The sequence below is a fragment of the Rattus rattus genome, chromosome 15 (assembly GCF_011064425.1).
Source record: "Rattus rattus isolate New Zealand chromosome 15, Rrattus_CSIRO_v1, whole genome shotgun sequence".
NCBI classification, from domain to species: domain Eukaryota; kingdom Metazoa; phylum Chordata; class Mammalia; order Rodentia; family Muridae; genus Rattus; species Rattus rattus.
In genome coordinates, this window is record NC_046168.1 from 53,240,926 (window position 1) to 53,262,180 (window position 21,255).

General features: G+C 42.6%; 1 protein-coding gene across 1 annotated transcript in view; it reads left to right on the top strand.

Moving 5' to 3' along the window:
- Setbp1 (SET binding protein 1) overlaps positions 1-21,255 on the top strand; it is a 365,848-nt gene that overhangs the window by 179,381 nt on the left and 165,212 nt on the right. Inside the window, exon 3 of the mRNA XM_032886020.1 lies at positions 13,187-13,240. Within this exon, the coding sequence (XP_032741911.1) occupies positions 13,187-13,240 (54 nt within the window). The remainder of the gene's footprint in view (positions 1-13,186; positions 13,241-21,255) is intronic.

The following is a 21,255-nucleotide window of genomic DNA, read 5'->3' on the forward strand; positions in this document are numbered from 1 at the left end:
TTTTGTTTTCCTCAAAGGCTGTGCGTACTCTCGAGTTCCTTGCCTACTGGAAGGGAAATAGAGCCAGTGATGACTTCAGGAGCCGCTTCAGAGTGATTATGGCATCACTGGTTGTGGGTGAATGCTTCCCCAAACAAGGCTTGAAGTAGCAAGAAATACAGAAAGAAAACATAGACCTCCATCCCTGAAAGACCAGTAAGAGATACAGGCAGGCCTCCTTCCAACCACACAGGCTTTGCTGTCTCCTGAGCTGTGTGTGCCCGGAGCCTCACTAGTTCACTGCCACGGTGTGTATAATATGCTGCCCTTAAGTACCAGCTAGGCTCTAGGTGATCCCCACCTTTAGTAACTGAGAGTGGGTGTGAAGTCTGCAAGTGTTCTGTGTGGGCGTCCAGGATGCTCATCAAATTCAGAGGCTTTCAGAGCATGTGGACCTTGCAGAATTCTTTATTGTGGCGATACAGTGTACCAAAGGACACCTTGCAGTGTTTCTTTGGTGGGAAAGGAGTGCCCTAAGGGTCAGCAAAAGATGTAAGTTTCCTAGAGTCATAAGTGAATTGTCCAGTGTGACTGCTAAAACATGCATCAACACTGTCACTGTTGTCATCTCTGTGCTTGTGAGACACTGGAAGGATCCAGGTATCTTAATTACTAGAAGTCAAACCAAGTTAGCAGTTTCTTCCAGCCCAGGTGAGGCTTCATTTCCATTGTTCATCATCTTAGTGGGCAACGAGTAGACGAGTCCCTTCTAAGGAAATCAGTCAGCAATTCTGAGGACACCCATTTAGAAGAGGGATGGAGTAGAAGCCACGCACACATTAATTCCTGCGATAAGAAAACAGGGTACCTTAATGGAGTTAGAAGTTAAAGGAGACACAGTCCAATATAACTGAGTCATCCACGTGAGTCTAGAGCCCCAATTCTCCATAGCTTGGTGAGATGATCACCGAGCTCTTGCAAGCAAAATCATAGAGCGTTTTGAGCAAACTTTGGTTCATTGAGACCACATCGTGTGAGACACAAATGCACACATATTCTCCATATCCCGGCCAAGAGAAGTTGCTGGTGAGCCAGCTGTTTCCAGAAGTTCCCATGAAATACCAAAAAGGCATAGCGTTAGCGAGATACAGTGTACCTGTGTGTTCTATGGTGTTATGCCTGCCTCAGGGTCACCATGCTTAAAGTCTATCCCTATTTTCCAAGGACATTTTGTTTGCTAAACCTACTGAGAATGCCTTTTGGAACTGCATCAGAGTTTGCAAAATTTCTCCACTGAGAACAAACCTGTTTGGGAAACAGCCAAGTGCCTGGATCCTTAAAGAATTTTTTTTCTTTTTTCTTTTTTCTGGAGCTGGGGACCGAACCCAGGGCCTTGCGCTTGCTAGGCAAGCGCTCTACCACTGAGCTAAATCCCCAACCCTCTTAAAGAATTTTCAATCTGGTCCCCCGGATTCATGATCCTTCCGTGCTTAGTTCAAGAGTACGGCCTTCTGCGGAAGGGGTAGTTGTTTGGTTGCACGAATATTTGTTGAATAGCAATTCAAAGAGATTTTTCACTTCATCCAATAAAAACCATTTAGTTTATACAAATCCATAGGTGCAAACCCTAGCTCTAAGAAAAATAACAACAGGCTAGCAGACCAGAGTGGGTAATTAAAGTACCCAAACTAACAGAGAGACCCTGCCTGAAAACAAAAGTGTGGAGAGCAATGGAGCAGGACACATGCATGCATAGATAGGGCTATCCACACTTCCATCAATGCACAACACACACACACACACACACACACACACACACACACACAGAGAGAGAGAGAGAGAGAGAGAGAGAGAGACAGACAGACAGACAGACAGACAGACAGACAGACATAGACAGCGACAGAGAAGGTGAAAAAGAAAGAGAAAGAAGTAATCAAGGCAAGCACATAACCTGCTAGTGATCTATAAAACATCTAGCCATCTTTCTGAGAAAAACCCTAAGCAGATCTAAAGTACCTGGTCAAGAACCCATGGATAAGGAGTCCAAAAGCCCCAGGGGATGGCCCACCATTATTACTGCCTAAAGAGGGATAATATCAAACTGCCTTCTCAGTACTTATCTGTGTGTAGTAGATAGATGATAGATAGATGGATAGATAGATAGATAGATAGATAGATAGATAGATAGATAGATAGATAGATAGACAGACAGACAGACAGACAGACAGTCAGTCAGTCAGACAGACAGTCAGACAGAAGTTAGGTGCAACTCTCGACCCTCACCAGACAAGCTTCTATTGCTGTGAATGATGATCAATACAAGGTCCTAGTTCAGGAAATTGGTAACTGTGGAGTTTGCATCCTTAGATTGAACAACCAGATCACACTCTATCCCCATGTGGCCTGGGGAACGTTGTAGAAGAGAGAATAGAAATAGTCTAAGAGCCAGAAATTGGGAAGGAGTGCAGGAAAGTGTCTCTGGGAAATAACGGGGTCACTGTACTGGTGGTGGATGTGGCTGACTACAAAATAAGATCGAGCCACTCAAAATTTCTATAAAGATGTGGGAGGGTCTCATAAAACCCCTCCCCTAGCTAAGGAGTGCTGGCAGTTGGCAGTTTATGAAGTACTAGAATAGGGGGATTCAGTCTTCTTTAGACCAGTGCCTGCGGTAGGTTGCCCACTCTCCAGTGTAATGTGGACTCATGCACTTATGAACAGCGCTGACCAGACTCAATAGCTTAAGAGAAAAGGATATAAAGTAAAATGAGTTATGGCGCAGATTCTGAGAGAAACTGAAGAAGGAAATTGGTGTTGGTATGATCAAAAGACATTGTCCTAATGCATGGCATTGAATGAATGGATGGGTGGATGGATGGACGGATGGATGGACGGACAGATGGACAGATGGATGGATGGATGGATGGATGGATGGATGGATGGATTAAAAGAAAAGGAACCCCTAAGCAAAGGTGTTTGGAAGATGAAGATTGTCCTTTTAAAGTTTTAGGGACTTGCAATACGTCTAGATGGTAAAGTTATTTTCATGCAATCCTGATACTTGAGGTTGGTTCTCATAACCTATAGGGGAAGGATAACAGACTCCCAGAAGTTAGGTATCATTTGACCTCCACCTGTTCATCATGTCATACCCTCTCTCAAACTCACACCCTCACACATACGATAGATAGATAGATAGATAGATAGATAGATAGATAGATAGATAGATAGATAGATAGATAAATAGATAATTTGTCATAGACGGTAGTCCTTCCCAAGCAGAGGAAGACCCTACTTTCCTTCTCTCTCTCTGATGAAAGTCTCTGTACTTTCCCTGAACTTCTTGCCTTCTTTTGTCCAGATCCTTCATGCTTTTAGGAATAAAATTGTTCTGGCTACTTATGCAACACACAGATCTTGGAATATTTAGCAATCTTCGCAGAAGTGCTAAGGTCTGAATGCACAGCGTGTTTGCCATTTCCCTCTATGGTTAAAAAGTGATTATAACGCTGTCGGCTTTTTAAGATATGAGATATTTCCTTCCCACAATAAATGACTACTACTTTAACTTAAGTATTTTTGTGGGGTCATGTGGAGGGCAACTAAAGATGTATGTGGGGGCCAGAAACTGACATCAGGTTTATCTTCCTTCAAAGCTCTCCTTATTTGTTTGTTTGTTTATTTAATGTCTGTCCCAGTGCCTGGGACTCTCTTGTTGACTAGACCGAATGGAGTTAGCCCCGGAATCTCCCTGCCTCTTCCTCCAGGTGATCAGGTTATAGGAATTTCTTTTCATGCTCGCCTTTTGACATGAGTACTAGAAATCTAAAGTTAGATCCTGTTTGTCCAGTAAATACTTTACCCCACATCTTCCAGTTGGGTTGTTTCCTTTTTTTTTTTCTTCCTATTTCTTTTTTTATTTGTTTTGGAAACGCCTATCTACTGTTTATCTTGGTAGGTGTCTCTAAAAGATTAAGGCTTTCCAAAGTGGGATGCAGTGACCCACAACTGCGTCGAGATTGCTGGCCATGCTACCACGAAGAATGGCTGCAAATGAACGTAATTTCCGCCTGTAAATGGAGTTGAGTGTACTCTATAGATCTGGCATTTACAACTGCGTGCCTTTGAATAAGCGATTCAGTGTTGCTAGGTTTCTGTTTTCTCCTTTGTAAAACGGTATAATTATAGTACCACTTTATGAAGTTTTCGCGAAGACTTAATGCCATTAGCCTTTGGAAATTTATAGGGATTCCCAACCTCGTTTGCTCAAGGGGAATGAGATGGAGAGGGCTAGAAGAAGGCAAGGAGAGTTCGGGAGGGATAAGAGGAGGGAGGGGAGGGGAGGGGAGAGGAAAAAAGGGAAGAAGGAGAGGAAGGGAAGGAGACAGGAGAGGAGGGAGGGAGGGAGGGAGGGAGGGAGGGAGGGAAGAAAGAAGAAAATGAAGTAGGAGGCTAGATAAATAGGGTTGTACAAAGAGGAGGATTGATCTTGGCCAGGAAGGAAAGATGCCTGTAATCATGAACAATATTTACAGCAGTGGATGCCAAGCCTCAGTGATTCTTGTATTTGCTATACTCAGGAACATAGTCCTTTAGGGGCAAACGCAACTCAAGTTCAGAAAAACATATTGACGGGAAGTTCACCAGGCAGAGCCATTGCCTCCCATGCCTACTATGTTAGGCTACAATGGTTTGAAATCTAATGCCTCCATTGATAGTGGCTAGGGCTGCCTCCCAGGCTTGGGAAGGAGGTGGGGACACCTCTTGACAAGATTCCTGAGTGGGCATGGGTGACTCCAGACTAGGCTGTTAAGAGTTGTTACAGAGTTCCTGGTAGGTTTCTGCCAGTGATTTTCCCATTTTATCCGAGGCTTATAAATGTGAAATTACCTGTAAACTACAAGGTCCCACTGTTCCTGACCTTGCCTTAACTTCATCTGTTTTACATACGTACCTGTAAGCATGATTGATTGCTTCAGATTTGACTCTAGGAACTCAGATCCTCTGCCAAACGATCACACTAAGTGAAAAACATTTGCTTCCAGACCGAGGTCCTCTCACTGGTGCTTTGGGTTATCTTACATGTTCTCAAGCATTAGAATATATCGATTTACAAAGGAAATGGTGGCTTAGACGCATTGATATGTGCTTTGAAGACACACAAGCAAACTATTTGGTCAGTTTTAAGCAAAAATTTAGTAATGGATAAGAAGGAGGTAAGGATGGGTGTCTCCAAGCACGAGGCTTTGCTTAGCATGTGTGAGATGTCAGAGCTCCTCTGCGAGTGTTGTATGAACATTGCAAAGTGCCTGGCGACGCTTGTCATATGATTTCTTAATTTTGTTGAGATGAAAGACGCAAAGCCCGGTTTGCCCCTGGAGATATAACTCATCTTCGGCTCCTTCTCTCCCTGGGATGGGAAATACACTTTAAAACGTGGAGTTTTGGAACCTCAGAATGAACAAAGAGGGCTTCCCTGTCTGCCAAGTACTGAAGGAAGAGTGAGCATTTTTCCTGTTAGCGGCTCACGGCAGACATGAAAGGATGTTCGGAAACAAGGTGTGGATACATGCTTCTTGACAGAGATGACCGCATCAGTGTCTTCTGTGTGGTGGGCTGGCTAAATTATTTTCCCAGGTAAAGTCTGTATAAAGGCTTTTCTTCTTAAGGCATGAGTTTTCAAGTTGTAATTTTTTTTTATAAATGTTTAAATCAAAACATGACAAATACTAGTAATACATTATGCCGTTATGGATGGAATAGGGAATCATGGCCTGGGATGGCCCTTTCCTCAAACATTGCTCAGTCCACAGGAAAACTCTATAATCTAGAATCCCTTAAGGCATTGCTCTAAAAGTCTTCTTCTACATGGTCCATTACACAATGTGAGAATCATCATGGAGAACATGATTAAACCTCCCACAATATACGTTCCTAGCGGTCCCGGGTTTTGAGAGGGAATTATGATGTACTGAAAAGGAATGTGTGTTAGTCAAGCCGGACTGTGACATTCTGCTATCTATGGATAATGAGCCCCAGAAATGATCTAACCCTCTTAAACATGTTTTTACTAAAATGCTTAGTAAATGACAATAATTAGCCTCCATGTCACCAGTTTATAGCAAAAATTTCTAGTAAACTTTCTGCAGAATACCACCCACATTGACCCCCATGAAATTTAATTTTCTCGTTCCAAGGAACAATGACTTGGCAAGAATTGCATGCGTAAGTTTAAAATGGGCATCATGAGTGTATATAGAACTAAGACCATGTTGCCTAGATGTTGTGTTTCTCTAGCTCTTTCTTGGAACGTGAGCTGTGCTTGCTCAAGTGTGTGTCTTGCTGAACTTCAGACAGAGAGAACAACTTTAGCAGGTCCAAAGAACACAAGCAAGACTCATCCTCTTAATGGCTTCACATAAGCCACAGCATTCAGATGTGTAGGCACAATACTATAAAGCCAAGAATGCATCTTTTCGAGGTTGCCCATGAAATCTTAAAGCAAAAAATTGGAAAAACTCTTTTGGTTACATCTCTAGAGAAAATAAGAAGGCTTTGTAGGAGACCTCACCTGTACACATTAGAACCACATCCCACATCATTTAAAACATAACAAGAGACAAATACAAGAGACAAATACAAGCTGGTCTGCTTAGAGTTATATACAGTGGTTGTTACTAGAAATCCTTGTCAGTTGAAGAGCCAAGAGTCTGGATCTAACACTGATGATGTCAGAGGCTCCAGGTTTAACCCTTGCAATTCCATGAGGCTGAGAGGATTCAGTAAAAGGGCATATCCGAGTAGGATCTCAAGCATAATTGTATAACTTGCATTTTAGGTTGAGAGGGGGCCTTCCTTGGACTCTGCTCTATGCATACCAAGTGCCTTGGTAGTTAGTATTAATACACGTTTATTTAGAAGGTTGCTTACACTTAAGTTGGCTGTGGATTTGCCTTCTGCCTCAATGGGATTTCGAACTCACTTAGCACGTTAAGTAGTTATCTGCATACAATCTTATTTGTAAACAGTAAAGAAGCCACCTCACTTCCTTTCTCTGACATTCAGAGGTGTAGACCAGATTTTTGAGGGGTGTCTTTTCAGCAGTGAGTTATTCAAGGCAGGGGAAGAAACAGAATAACTAGTATCTCCTCTCTCTAGCTCTCTCTTAAATTCCTGTTTTTGAATAGGCGTATGGAAATGAGATGACCACTTGGTGTGCTCCAATGTTCTGTGAATGCAGCCAATGGGAAGAATGTCATGCAGTTAGTAGAAAAGCAGGATGCAAAGAGCTTAAATGTCCCTAAAATTAATCTCAAGTTTTCATCATTGTGCTTCATGCTTTCTGCCAACACCATTTCATTTATCATACCTATGACGAGTAACCAGCTGGCTCAATGGCCAACCCCTTGTTCTGTGTTTGCCTTTCTGCCTGCCGTGCTTGTGGATGTGAAGTCCTTCATGGCTCATTGTTTCGGAGTCTGCTCCGGGGGCCTTTTTCTTTCTCTGTCTTGAGTCCTAGCAAACCTTCTGTTCTTCTTGATTCTTTCTGTATCCCAGCCTTCCACCCACAGATTTCTGAGCATCTAAAACTTAAGTTTTGAGGAAAATATCAATCTTAAAATACATATGTAAAATATACTACATGCTTTCATTGGTTATGTCATTCAGTCTGTCTGAACTACATTTTTCTTTTCAAGGGAGAGAGTGGGCCCAGTCCACCTCTAGTAACCTCAGACAGGTACGTAATTGGATAGTTGTCTTGGCTTGCTGGGACATTGTCTGAACATAAGTCACTCTAGGTTTTCTGTACATGAAATCATTAGTAAAACATGATTGAGCTTCCCCCTTCTACAGCTAAAGTAAGGATCCAGTGGCATTTCATAGAAAAGAGAGGGAAAAAATCCATTTCCTACAACATGGCAAAGAAGAACAAAGGTTTGAAAGGAAGGAAGGTTGACTACAGGGCTCATTTAAGGAAAGGACAATGTCTTTGAGGACTTTTGTCAAGGATCCTTTATTCTCCACAGAGCCATCTGTACTCTGTCCCTTTGCTTGCCTACTTCTGTATCTACCCATCTACATATTCATGGTACACATCAGCATCTCTGTCCCTGTCCTACACATGAGCATCTCTGTCCCTGTCCTACAAGGGTTGAATTTTCTGGGAAACTTGAGTGAAACTGGGGTCCAAGGACAGACCCCCTGAAATTTAATTTTTCCAGTGTCGGATCCGAACTAAAAAACCCCTCGGCTTCGATTTTCAGAATGACCCATGTCTTGATCCTAAACTGTTTCCCAGACAGGGTCTGTTGTCAGCCAAGGAATCTGTGGGGGATGTGATCATCCTGTCTACCCTGGTGCCGAGGGTGTGCCCTTTCACTTAATGCCCTGCCAAGAGAAGAATGGGACAGGAACAGAGAGGAGGAGGAGAGTACATGCACTCCTTTTTCAGTGGAAACTTTAGAGACGGTGGTGCTTTAAGGCAGGGAGACTCCCCTTGAAGGGACAGTCTTAGATGGCAGATAGGCTTCTTCCTCGCAGTATTGTAGTGACTTGGAGAGGGAGCCAAATGGAGAGCTGCTTCAGAAGGAATGGAGAAACCATTTCTTCTTGTGAATCTGAGTGAATTTTTCTTCTCTCCCTGGTGAAAAGCTGGAACCTCCCTTCATCTTTCTCCAGCTCTCATTCTGAGTTTAGAGAGACAAAGACACACCCTGAATGTGTGCCAAGAGAGAGACTGCGGCTCTTTCAAAATGGAAGGCAGGGTCACCTTCTAGTATTTGATCATGAGCTGTTTGAGAGAGCCGTAGAGTGTGCAGGGAATGAGATTGGTCTGAGCAGGGCCCCAGGAAAGCTCCCTGCTTCACCAGGGAGAGGAGAACATTTGCTTTCCTTTGCCTTTTAAATGAAATTCTGCCTGCCCTCCTCCCTGTACCTGCTCGGCTCTCCAGCTGAGATTGTTACAGACATGCAGCCATCCTGGGAAAGGCGGGATCTTTGCCATTAACTTTAGCCTGATTGAAGTCCCTAGAGCTGGGTAGATTTCATTTTTCTCTTTTCCTTCTCTGTTTATCATGGAGACTCCCCACATGGTAAGGCTGTCCTGGACATTGAACTGTTGTCCAGTACCAAATGGACACAGGGTCATGGTGGGAAGAGATAGTGGTGAAGGATCCATGATCTGTTTTTCTGTTTTCTTTTTATTATTATTATCATTATCATCATTATCATCATCATCATCATCATCATCATCATCATCATCATTTGGTTGCTTTGGTTGTTGGTGGTGGAGGTGCTGGTGCTGGTAGTGGTGTGTGTGTGTGTGTGTGTGTGTGTGTGTGTGTGTGTGTGTGTGTGTGTGTGTGTGTGTACAGCTTTCAGATGCCAATTCTCTCATTCCACAATGAGTTCCAAGGGCTGAACCCAGGTTTTTAAGATCATACAGCAAACACTACCGTGAAGCTATCTCTCTATCCCTTGAGTCTGTGCACATCTTACCTGTGCCTCAACTCCAATAGAATCTCTGTGAGTCTCTGTGTCATCCTTAGAAGCCAGGAGACAGTTCTGTGTGGACACTGTGGTCCACGGGACTGCCGCTAAACACAGCAACTGTTTGTGCAAAGTTTCTAAGGATTAGGAGATGTCATCTTATTAATGTCACTATTGGCTCTTTTCCACCTACAAAATAAGATTTTTTTCTTCGTTTGTTTTAGTGAAAAACTCTCTGTTTTCAAGTGAAACCGTCAGTCTAATTGAAAACTGAGTAGCACACCTCAAATGCCTGACAACCAGCCATTTCCCCTTGACCATTTCAGAATGGGTATCTCCTTTTGGGAGCATTCGTATCACAAGTGTATGCTCTACTTAAAATCTCCGATGTTTGGTGATAGCATGGTTAGAGCCTGAAAGCCTGGAGGAGAGTCGGTGTGGTCTGACACAGGACAGGCTTCAGCACACTGCCCTTTCAGGGATCACTTTTAGGAGAGGTCACAATACTTCCCTTCAGTTATTTCCAGGCCAGATAGTATCTTCCATGGATGCTAAATTGTAGGTGAAATACTTGGCATGTCCAAGAAGAAATATTGGAGACATTTAGACTCTATTTAATACCCACTAATATTTAATTTAATACCCATCTGATATCACTCCGTGCATCTTCCTACTCAGCAGAGAGAGACAGACACATCTGACCTTCCATGGACCATTGAACAGGTCACTATTGCATGGGCAGAAAAACAAGAGCTCTCTTTCTGGCTGGCTGGGAGTCTATTTGCTGTTTAACCTCTGCCTTTGCATGTTACCCATCCTTAAATTTAACCTGTGACTTCTACTCTGAAGTAAAAGCCGATATTCTCTCCTATGCCCAAGAACAGATAAAAGAGGTGGTTCCCATCTCAGGAGCTCATTAATCCATTGTAACATTGAGATGCTCTTCACGCAGAAACTGTGCTGGCTGCTGAGTACCATTTCCTTTTGTCAGCTTCAACGATAGCTTCAGTTGTCTCTCAGACGTCTCCACACCCAGCAATTGAGTCACTCTTGTCTGCACCTCAAGGTTGACACTCTCCCTCTTCCCTCTCAAGTCTGTTGCTCCGTGGGTTATTTAGTGACTAACTGTATGTTCTGACACTTCCCTAACACATTGCAAAGTGCAGAACTCACATCAAATAATGTGTCACTCATGGCTTGTTAGACAGAGTCTTGTTGGGCATGTTGTTGTTATTCTTAAAAATATATATGCAGCAATAGAAAATAGAAATTTAAGGAGTTAAGAACTAAAATGCACACATATTTCTTTCTGAGAGAACAGAAGAGAGGAATTTAGATTTCTTTGCTGGGCGAGTCCATTATAACTTTGTCAAGTACCAAAAAAAGACATAACAAACCATAATCAAGCCTGCTGGATTTCTCTGCAAATGGATTTGCTCAGTTCTCAGTCCCCACCATGGATCTGAAGAAATGCTACACATTTGAAGATTCTTTGAATACACTTGTAATTTAGCCTCACTGTCAGGATTGCAGAGCTAAGAAATGGATATTTTAGTCCCTTGTCTCTGCCAGCCTGGTGAGCCAGATGGGTAGGTGGCTGAAGTTGAAGAGCCTGGAAGACTTAGGAGCCGAGTCTTATGTGCTGATGCATGTTGGTAGCTTTATGCTTGTATGATGTCTTTGCTTCTTCGCCCTCTTTTCCAGCTCAGTTGCATTGTATTGCTAAGTCTTGAAGAGTAGGTGATCCTTAGCCAGAAATAAAAGTGTCTTGAAGAAAGGGCCAGTTAAGGGTCATTGATCAGGACATAAGCATGATGTTACTCCAGGAGACTCTTTTGACTAAAGTTCTGATTCTCAGCCTTTTCCCTGTGACCACCTTGATCTCCAAAAGTTCTCTGATGTGTAGCAGTTCACATACACACTGTAGAAGATAAGGCATGATCACTGGCGATATACGATTTCAACCAAAAACATATGCAGTTCTTAGTAATGCCTGGAAAATAGTTTAATTTCAATCAAATTTCTCATAGGTAAAATGGAATTAATTTCTGTCTCGGGATTGATGGGATTAAAATGAAGGCTAGATTAAAAGACAGCCCAGCTACGTGCAAATGCAGGAGTGAAACCTATTGTTCTGGATGCTGACTTTCCAAATGAATACAAATAAATAAAAGCTGTATATGCCACAGTAATCAGTGTACCAGGAGTGTTATAATCTCCCTGTCACCACAAGGAGGCCGTGGTTGTACTGATGGATTCAAGGTGCGGGACGTAGTGATTAGCAAATCCCTTACCCTGACTTTGTTCTTCAAACTGCTTGAAGCACCTTCTCTTCCTCTCTTTTCTATTTCAAAGCCTCTTTTCAAATTGTGTCTCACCAACCCCACCCTGGTCTTTCTTCCCTTTTCTTCAAAGTCCGAGAACCAGACTCTGGTCTATCTGCTGGCATGCATGTGCGTGAATGTTTTCTGGACAGGGTGCTCACGGAAGGCAAGGATTTTGTCTTGTGTTGTGCATGAGCTCTATGCCTGGGCAGGTCGCCTCCCAGGTAACTGCTTGATTGTTTTATGACAAGTGCAGCCAGGCTGCCTTCATCCTACAATGGGAAATCTGTCCCACTGGCAGGGCAACTCCAGGGCTGAGGAGAATCAGCAGTCCTGGCTCAAATACTGCTTAGAGTCAACAAGGTAGCGAGATAATCCTCTTTGAGTTTTCCCAAATGGAAGACCCTGTAGCCTAGAAGGGCTCCCACTATTTCCTGAACCAAACAAAATATTGTGAGAATAAACATAGAGTGTTCTGCTGTAGTTTTCAGGAACACTTTCCAGGCCTGTGCTGGCCATCCTACCCCTTGACAAACAGGAGCTTTCCCCTTTGGCTTGTTCTGACATCTTTTTCCAGATCTTTTAATCAACAGCTGGAATGTGAGGATTCTATCAGATGGTGTTATGTTATCATTGAGTGTTTACGGGTGTCAGCCACCCCACCCCCATCCCAAATATGAAAAAATACAGAAAACCTTACCTCTACCCTACAATATTGATTTAACAGAGGTGTGTGTGCACGGGCGCGCAGGCACAAGCATGTAATTGAATCTTATCCTCTCATTCTGTGTGTGATCATTTGCAGCATAAGCTATGAACACTTAACCAGAATAGAAAATTACAAGTGACCTACAATAAGTGGAAACCGAATTACATAGGTGGGAAGAATTAAGAGTCAATTTTACTGGCTCGATTTTTAAGAAAGAAACAAACAAGAGAGAACGAGAAAAAGCCATGTTGAAAAGAAGTGTCATTAACTGTATATGAAACAATAACTCCTAATTTAGCAGATCATGAAATACTTTGAAAATAGAAAGGAAGCCGGGAACCTCCTCCTCTAGAAATGTGTTTATCTGTGGATTCACTTACGTTATATATCACAATTTCAGGGAGCCAATACTCCTCAACTGTAGCTTCTGTTCCCCGATTTAGACACCTTGGACTAAGTGGTAGCACATGGAAGGAAGATAGGAGAAGGGGGAGAGAAGATGGGAGAGGTCAGAGAGGTAGTGAATACCCAGGGGGGAAGCTCAGAAAGTCTGGCTTCCTCACATTTTCTGATTGTTTGTATGGATCCCTGATCTAGGTTACAGTAATTCAAGTTGGTTGTCTTGGGGTTGCTGTGTGTAAACTTTGAGAAGCTATCCTGAGGAAAACTCCTTTGTTCTTTTCAGCTCCTCACAGCCAGTGACCCTGCAGCCAGTGACCTCAAAGGATTTCAGACACAGGTGAGTCCCCGCACTGGTTTTATGTAGTTTGAGAGCAGCAAGATCTGGTGGGAGGCTCTAAGTAAACAGGCTTGACACAAAGGCAAAAGCTTCACTGTGGACCCTCTGCTTCTGTACTTCAGGTACTGAAGAGAGGATGGCTTGGTACGTGCTCTCCCTCCAGGGTTTCTCTCTTATTGACAAATGGTTGCTTTCTACTCTGACTTTCTTACTGTGCTATTGTGAAAAACAAAAGCCATTATAGTCAAGACTTCTAGACTGTTGGGTTAACACAGAGCTCAATTAAAAGAAATAGAGTGAAATTAGGCTGGGGTTTTCCCCCCATATCTCTCTATCTATCTCTCCCACGTGTTTATGATTCTACACTACTCACGTGCAAATGCTTTGTAGTGAGGAGCTGGTGGCCAGGCTCCTAGGCTTCCACAAAGGCAGAGAGTTGAGCATTGCTGACTGTGGTTGGGAAGCAGTCCCGTTATCTCTAGCTGTAGTGCTGTTTGAGGATCACTATGGGAAGATCACAAAAGGGATCAGGCAAAAGCTTTCTGGGAGCCAGGTATAGTAGAGCAGACCTTTATTCTCAGCTCTTGGGAGGCAGAGGCAGGTGGATCTCTGTGAGTTGCAGGCAGTCCTTATCTACATAGGAAGATCCAGGCTAGCTAAAACCACATAGAGACCCCTTTTCCAAAAGAGAAGTTTTCTGGGGTACCCACTTAGGCATATGTGCCTTACGTTTTCCCACAGCTTCCAGCCTAGGCCCAGGATCAACACAGAGATGCATTTAAGAATGATGGATGTGGTGGTTGGGCCCTGGTTCCTTTTCATGTGAAACAAACTTTCTAGCATCCCTACCTGCTGGGGCTTTTATAATCCCACAGTCCTATACCTTTGCAGCAAAGAATACCACAGCTGGTGTCTGAACTTCTGAATGTGGAAAAGCCAACTTTCTAACAGAGTTCCATATATTTGAAATGTTTCTGTCTTTAAACCAGTTGCATATTGTGCCTTTACCTCACCTCTCTCTCATGGGTTATAACCTCTCGGTACCTGTTATTGCCAAGGCATCAGAAGATCCAGATCCTGATATAAAATAGCCCCCCATGCCACACAGAATAGAAATGGGGATGAAGAAGGGCCAGGGAGACCTGGAGGAGGAGAACTGACAAATTCAGGGACCACTAGTGAAAATCAAGAACAGACCTGACAGCCAGTAATGGTGGATATATAGAGATTGTCCTCTCTGGTCTTTAATAATCGGAAATGAGGACACACATTCCCCTTTGTGAACACAGTGCTCTTCATGCCTGAGAGAAACAGGAAATGGCTTTCTCTAGTGAAAGCCCAGTAAATATAAACTTTACTTTTCTCCCTCCCTCTCCTATCCCTCTCCCAATTCAAAGACTACAAGTAGGGGTTTGTAATGTAAAGAAAAACACAGCAAGTCTTAGCTTTTTCTACCAAAGAAACAGAGAAGAGGGCATCTCTGTGTTCTATACAACCATGCATATGTATGTATTGGAATTTCAGTGGTCACAAAGTGCATGTATGTTGTTATGCTCTGTGTTCGTTGCACACTTTCCATACTACTGGAAGGTCATCCATAAGCTGGTTATTCTTGCACTCGGTGATGGGACCTTCCTCAATTTCCCAGTCTGTCTTTCCTAGACATTCTGTCTCTTGTAGGCTGAGACCTACAAGGAGCAATCTAAAGCAGGTATGAAGACAATGTCCTCTCACTAGGACACAAAGAGTGTACAATTATTGGTATCATTTCTATTTTGTTTATGAGTTCCCACCAAGATGGGGCCATTGCTTAGACTTTGTAGACAAATGGCCACAATCTTGTGCACATGCCTGTGAGGGCCCAGGTGGGATATAGAAGAGAGAGAAGGGTATCGAGGGGACCTGACTGAATGATTCACCAGCTATTCAGCTTGAGCCATAGTGTTGGGAGAACACGACTTTAAAATAAGCTCAGCTCTTTTTAAAAGGAAAGCCTGCGGGTCTTGGTTCTTTGACTTCTGTGAATTCTCCATCATTGTAAAGGAAGCTCCTTCCTTTAGGGATAATAATGTAGTTCCACAAGGATGAGACAAGTGTAAGAGTGACTTATGAACTCTAGTGATTTATAATGGATTCCATTATAAATCACTATAAATGTTAACTGATATTATGGTCAAGGGCACACAGGAACAGAGACGTGTAGGAAAACATTTTAGTGTGGAGAACATAGCAATTACTATTACTTAATTGCCTCCCCACTCAGTAAGCATCCCTGTAAGATCTTTGTATGGGTCTCTCTTTGGCATGCAAAAGCACCCTTCCACTTCTGCAACAGTTCTAGATTTTAAAATATTCTACAGAAAAATCATCTTTATGACTCTGAGAAATACATCTAGTAACTTTGATGAGTATTTTTTATTTAAAAAAATTAGTCTTAGAGAGTATCTTATTGTTGTGAGGATTAAATGAGACATTGTGCTAGAAAGAAAGCCTACAGTACTCAGAAAGGAAACCTGTGTGAGTGATAGGAAGAGGTATTCCTTTCACTGGAGAAGTACAGAATAAATTATTTAAAAACGCAGACAAAGAAGAGAGGATCTCTCTATAGAGCAAATGTGAAAGATTTCCAAGTCAAGGTGTCATTCACTTGGGCTAGGAAAACAGGGAAGAGTTATGAGGTGGGAACTTTAGTCCAGGGCAGGTGAGGCCCATATGAAAGTGAGCCATAGTGGCAGTACTTGGACTGTGTTCTGGAAACACGGAAGTTTACTTTTTGTGCCTCCTTCTAAAGGTGCTACATTAAAAAAAAATACTTAGAATTGAGTTAGAGCCAATTTTCAGGTCTCAGAAATCTAGAAAAATAGTTGGACTTTAAAATTTAACTATTTTAAAGTTTTCAAATATATATGTATGTTATATTATGGAAAAATTATATATTATATCCATAAAATGATACATCATAAAGAATATTTTTGGCTGAAAATTCTAAAATCTGGAACTGTTTCAGGGAGGGGAGAGGTGATTTTGAACACCAGAGAGAGTATCAGACAAGGATCTTACAAGGATTCTTGTTGAGTCAGATGGCAATTAGGAAACAGAAATCTCTCTGTTCTTCAACCTACCATGTTTTCCTGTGTGTCTCAGATACACACACACACACACACACACACACACACACACCACACACACACACACACACACACACACACACACACACACACACACACACACACACACACACACAGATATGCTCTAAAAAAGACCCTATTGGTCTCATTGATTATTTCCATGGTTTCTATAGTCCTTTCATCAATTGTAAACTATTAGCAATTGACCATCCATTGACAAAGTCACTGGTGACTTACTCACCATACAGCACTGGGGCCGCTTCAGTAATCAGCACGATTTACCAGCCTTATTTCTTCTATACTCCCACTTACTTTGGCTTTAGTTATGAGGGTTATTTTCAATCAAACCCCAGTCATCATTTCATTTTATTTATAAAATAAATGCCCAGTTAAGCTTCTCAAACTAATATGAGCCTTAAAAACAATCACAGGCCATTGTCATGCCTATCAAATCTAATGCCGGTTCCTTAGGATTTTCTAATATCTAGCTCATATTTAGATGTTTCTGCAGTTAGCTACACCATTTCATAGTTGATTTGTTACAGTCAGAACAAAATCACTGTTATCTGACTTGACTTTGAATGGAAGCCAGCTGCCCATAAATTCGGCATCAACAAATACAAACATTAAAATGTGACTCTGGCATTTCCAGAGCGCCCAGCTCCCATTGACCTCAAGCAAAATGTGTTAGTATGTGTTCACACTGCCTTTGCTTGAATATCTATGTGCTAATGACTTACTGTCTTAGTCAGTGTTTGTATTCCTTCACAAAACACCATGACCAGGCAGCAAGTTGGGGAGGAAAGGGTTTATTCAGCTTACACTTCCATAAGTCAGGACAGGAACTCACACAGGGCAGGAACTTGAAAGCAGGAGCTGATGGAAAGGCCATGGAGGGGGTGCTGCTTACTGGATTGCTTTCCCTGACTTGAACCCAGGACTACCAGCCCAGAGATGGCACCATCCACAATGGGCCCTCCCTCCTGGATCACTGAGAAAATGCCTTACAGCTGGACCTCATGGAGGCATTTCCTCAAGGGAGACTCCTTTCTCTGTGATAACTCCAGCTTGTGTCAAGTTGACACACAGAACCAGCCAGTGCACTTACTTCCTCCAAATGTCCTATAGGTAGGTAGGGATTCTGCGAACTTTTCATATATTTCATGTATTTCATCTTTCCAGTGACTTGTGGAATCAGTAATTATTTTATCCCCGTTCAGAAGCAAACAGGTGGAGACACAAGTATGAAGGTCACAGGGCTTATGAACATCAAAGGTCGGGTTTGAATTCAAATCTGGCTCCAACATCAGTGCTCTTAGCCACGCATGCTTTCCATTTCAATTTAGACTTTCTAGTTTCCTTTCCGTTGTTCTGATTAAAACACTTGGGCTAAAAGTAAATTAGGAGACAAAGTGGTTTATTCCAGTTTACAAGCTTTAGCCCATCATTGAGGGAAATCAGAGTGGAAACTCAAACAGAATCTGCCTACAAGCTTGCTGGCTAGTCCATGGGGTATTGCCTTTGCCAAAGAAGTACCAGAAAAACCATGGAGGGTGCAGCTTGCTGGCTGGCTCACAAGCTGGTGCTGAGGTAGATTCTGGCACAACTCATGATCACCTGCCCAAGGACTGGAGCAGCCCATGCTGGGCTGTCCCCTCTTATACCAATTAACCACCAAGGCAGTATCCCCCGCAGACACGTGCATAGTCCACTCTGATCTAGGGAATCTCTTAATTGAGACTTTCTTCTCAGGTAGCCCAAGGCTATGTCAGGATGACATGGAAAACTAAGATAGCATGATTTCCTTGGCAAAGATAATTCAAGTTTAGTCTAACCATGAGTAAGATCCACTCACGTAGCTCTTCATTTCCATAAATCATACTGAGTTTTCTGAGTCAGATTCCAAGGAAAAGCTTTTCTACATCTTAAAGTAATAGAAAGATTGCTGAAAGGATGTTGAGTTCTTCCATTTTGCCCAAGAACTTTTTCTCATCTCTTCTCTAAACTCACACTTTCCTTTCTTCCTCTCTTTCTTTCTTTCCTTTCTTCCTCTTTCTTTCTTTCCTTTCTTTCTTCCTTCCTTCCTTCCTTCCTTCCTTTCTTTTTCTTTCTTTCTTCTTCATCCGATCTCTCTCCCTCTCCCTCTCCCCCTCCCCCTCCCTCTCCCTCTCCCTCTCTCTCTCCCTCTCCCTCTCCCTCTCTCCCTCCCTTCCTCTCTCTCACTCTCAGAGAACTGAGACCAGGCCGAAGAAGAAAATAAACATAGCCACGGGGAGACACATTGGCTTCTTCTCTTTGTGGGTGGGGAAATCATCTCAAAAACCAGACAGAACATGAGAGAGTTCTGTCATTGCTAACTGCTTGCTCACCCCACTGCTACTTCATACTTCAAAACTGAGAGATACCTCAGCACAGGTGGAAATTCTGAGAGGAACTTGTGGAAAACACAAAAGTCCAGGATTTCCAGGATTAACTATGATAGTTGGGCTTGCATTCTTCTAGACTGGTCTAGACACAAGTCATGTCAGAAGTTCCCCAGGCAGCAAGTGGGGATCTCCTTTTCTGGACAAAGACTTCAGTAGAAAAGATGACTGGAAGAGAGGGGATGTGAACAGTCTCCCACCGGAATAGACTCTTGTGGCCAGAACATGCTATGGACTTAATTCACCCCCTGAAGTCAACCTCCCATAGCAACCTCGTTAGATGATATCTTATTCTGCTACATCCCAGGCAGAGGGAGTTTGGCTGAGTATGGGCTGTGTGCAGCCATTCACACATCTATCCATTACTATTTCCATTCAACAATTGAAATTTGCCCAAGATTGTAGAGTAGCCAATGATAGTGTTTGAGGTTATGGTCTTGTTATTTCTGTGGGAGTTTATTGTTGTTTGATTTGTTTTTGTTTTTGTTTTTCTGGATCTAACAGTATCCAAAGGGTTCATCTTTATTACATTACCCTGAGGAGGAGGAACTGCATAGGTGTGGTAGTCTGCGTTATTCCCCTGCCTGCTACAGCAAGGTGCATCTGCGAGTCCTCCTGGCTGAGGTGGTTGCTTTGGAAACATTTGGCTTTTATTCTCAAGGCCTTTTATCTGGCTGGTTGTACATCAGCTCAGCTGTTATGTCATGCTCTCAGGAGACGCAGGAGGTTATTCTGTTTCTGCAAAGCTTGCGGTGCACACTAGGGTAACCTGTGCAGTGTCTGCTATTGGTCCACACAGTTAACGGCTAGCAACTAAGCATTTAGAGACATTTACAGCAACCTGATAGTTCTAGGATATCCGAGAATGTGAGGGTTTTCTTAGCAATACAGACTTTCTAACATTTCACAATATTCATGGCAAAATAGTGGCTGGAGGGGCAATCTAGTGCTTCCCTACAAATCACTGGGAAGCTCTGTTCTGATTTCTACTGTCATCATTTCCTACTTTCAATGAAAGGAGAACATTTGGATGGTGTCTTTTTATTTTGTGAGCCCATAGCTACATCTTTGTTTGATGAATAATGTTACCCCTCTAGAGAAAATAGCACCACCTGGAAAGGTATCTTTCTTGTCGCCTTTAGAGTAGCTAGACAAAACATGCATATCTCTTCCTGTAATTCAAAAGGCAGCCAAAATTTTAATTATTTTCTTAGCAGATATGAATACCTGTGATCATAACAGACCATTTTAACAAAATTTATTTGCTCGCATGCAAATATATAGACTGTACTAAAATTCTCAGGAGCATAACTGGTTTTCATATGTAAAATCATGAATTTCATGTAATAGGCTTACATTTTTTTTTTTTTTGCACTGCTAGAGTTGTTTGTTTGTTTATTTGTTTTTGAGCCAGCATTGGCATTTAGTCCTGGAGAGGTGTTTTCCAGAGAGCCTTTAATTTCAAGAGGGATATTCTGATGGCTTAATATGCTCTCTTGGGATACTAAATCTCTTTAGACTTCAAGTGGATATTTTGTTTCTGACTTCCAAGATGTTTTGACCATCTCCAGAGGCGTGCCCAGGTGGAGCCAACTTAAACCAAATGTGGAAGCCTTCACACCCTGGAAACTTGATAAACAACAGGGAGGAGGGGAAGATCAAGGGGTTCTTCCTACCCAGAGATAGTTTGTCCCTTTATCAATGGAATCAGTGGAGGCCACCTCTGCTAGGCTATCCAAATTTAATGTAGGGCCTCCAAATGCTGCTTCAAGTTCAAATATTCAGAAGAGGAACACAAGAAAATGAGGTATGACCAGCTGAGACTTACCGTGAACAATACTCTCTGTTCTTTTAAGTGTAGTTTTTCTCTTCTCAAAAACAAAAACATCAAATCTTAGCAACAAGGAGGAAAGGTGAGATAAACCCTGTAATCCCCTGAGACTCCTGGGTCTAATTATCCTGGGACGCTTTCCTTTGACCATGTGTTTTAGTTTCTGTGATCTAGTCTTTCTCTTTTCCTTATGATAAAAAGAGCCTACATGGGAACTTTCTAGAAGGTCTTTCCCAGTGCTTCTTACTTGAGGCCTCTACATCTCAAACATCTGTGCTCACTGTAGCTGAGTCATACAACCAACCGCCTTTCTGTGTGAATGTTTGCTATAATACAAGGCTTTCCTCCATAGTTGAAGGTTTGAGAATGACTGCCATGAAGTAAATGCTAATTCCCCTTTAGTGATTTGAGAGGTTTCTTCATAAAGTCTTCAACAGGATTGTTCCCAACTTGCCTCACGCAGAAAGGTTACTTCTCCAGCCAACGAATGATCTTGCCTCTAAAGTTAGTTCTACTTCTGCCTGGCAACCTCTACTTTCGTATCCCTCCATTCTCTTTCCCCATCTACCAAACAAAGTCACATTTGAAATCGTTAGAAGACCCCTAGGAGATGAGTCTTCTTGGGGGGCAGCT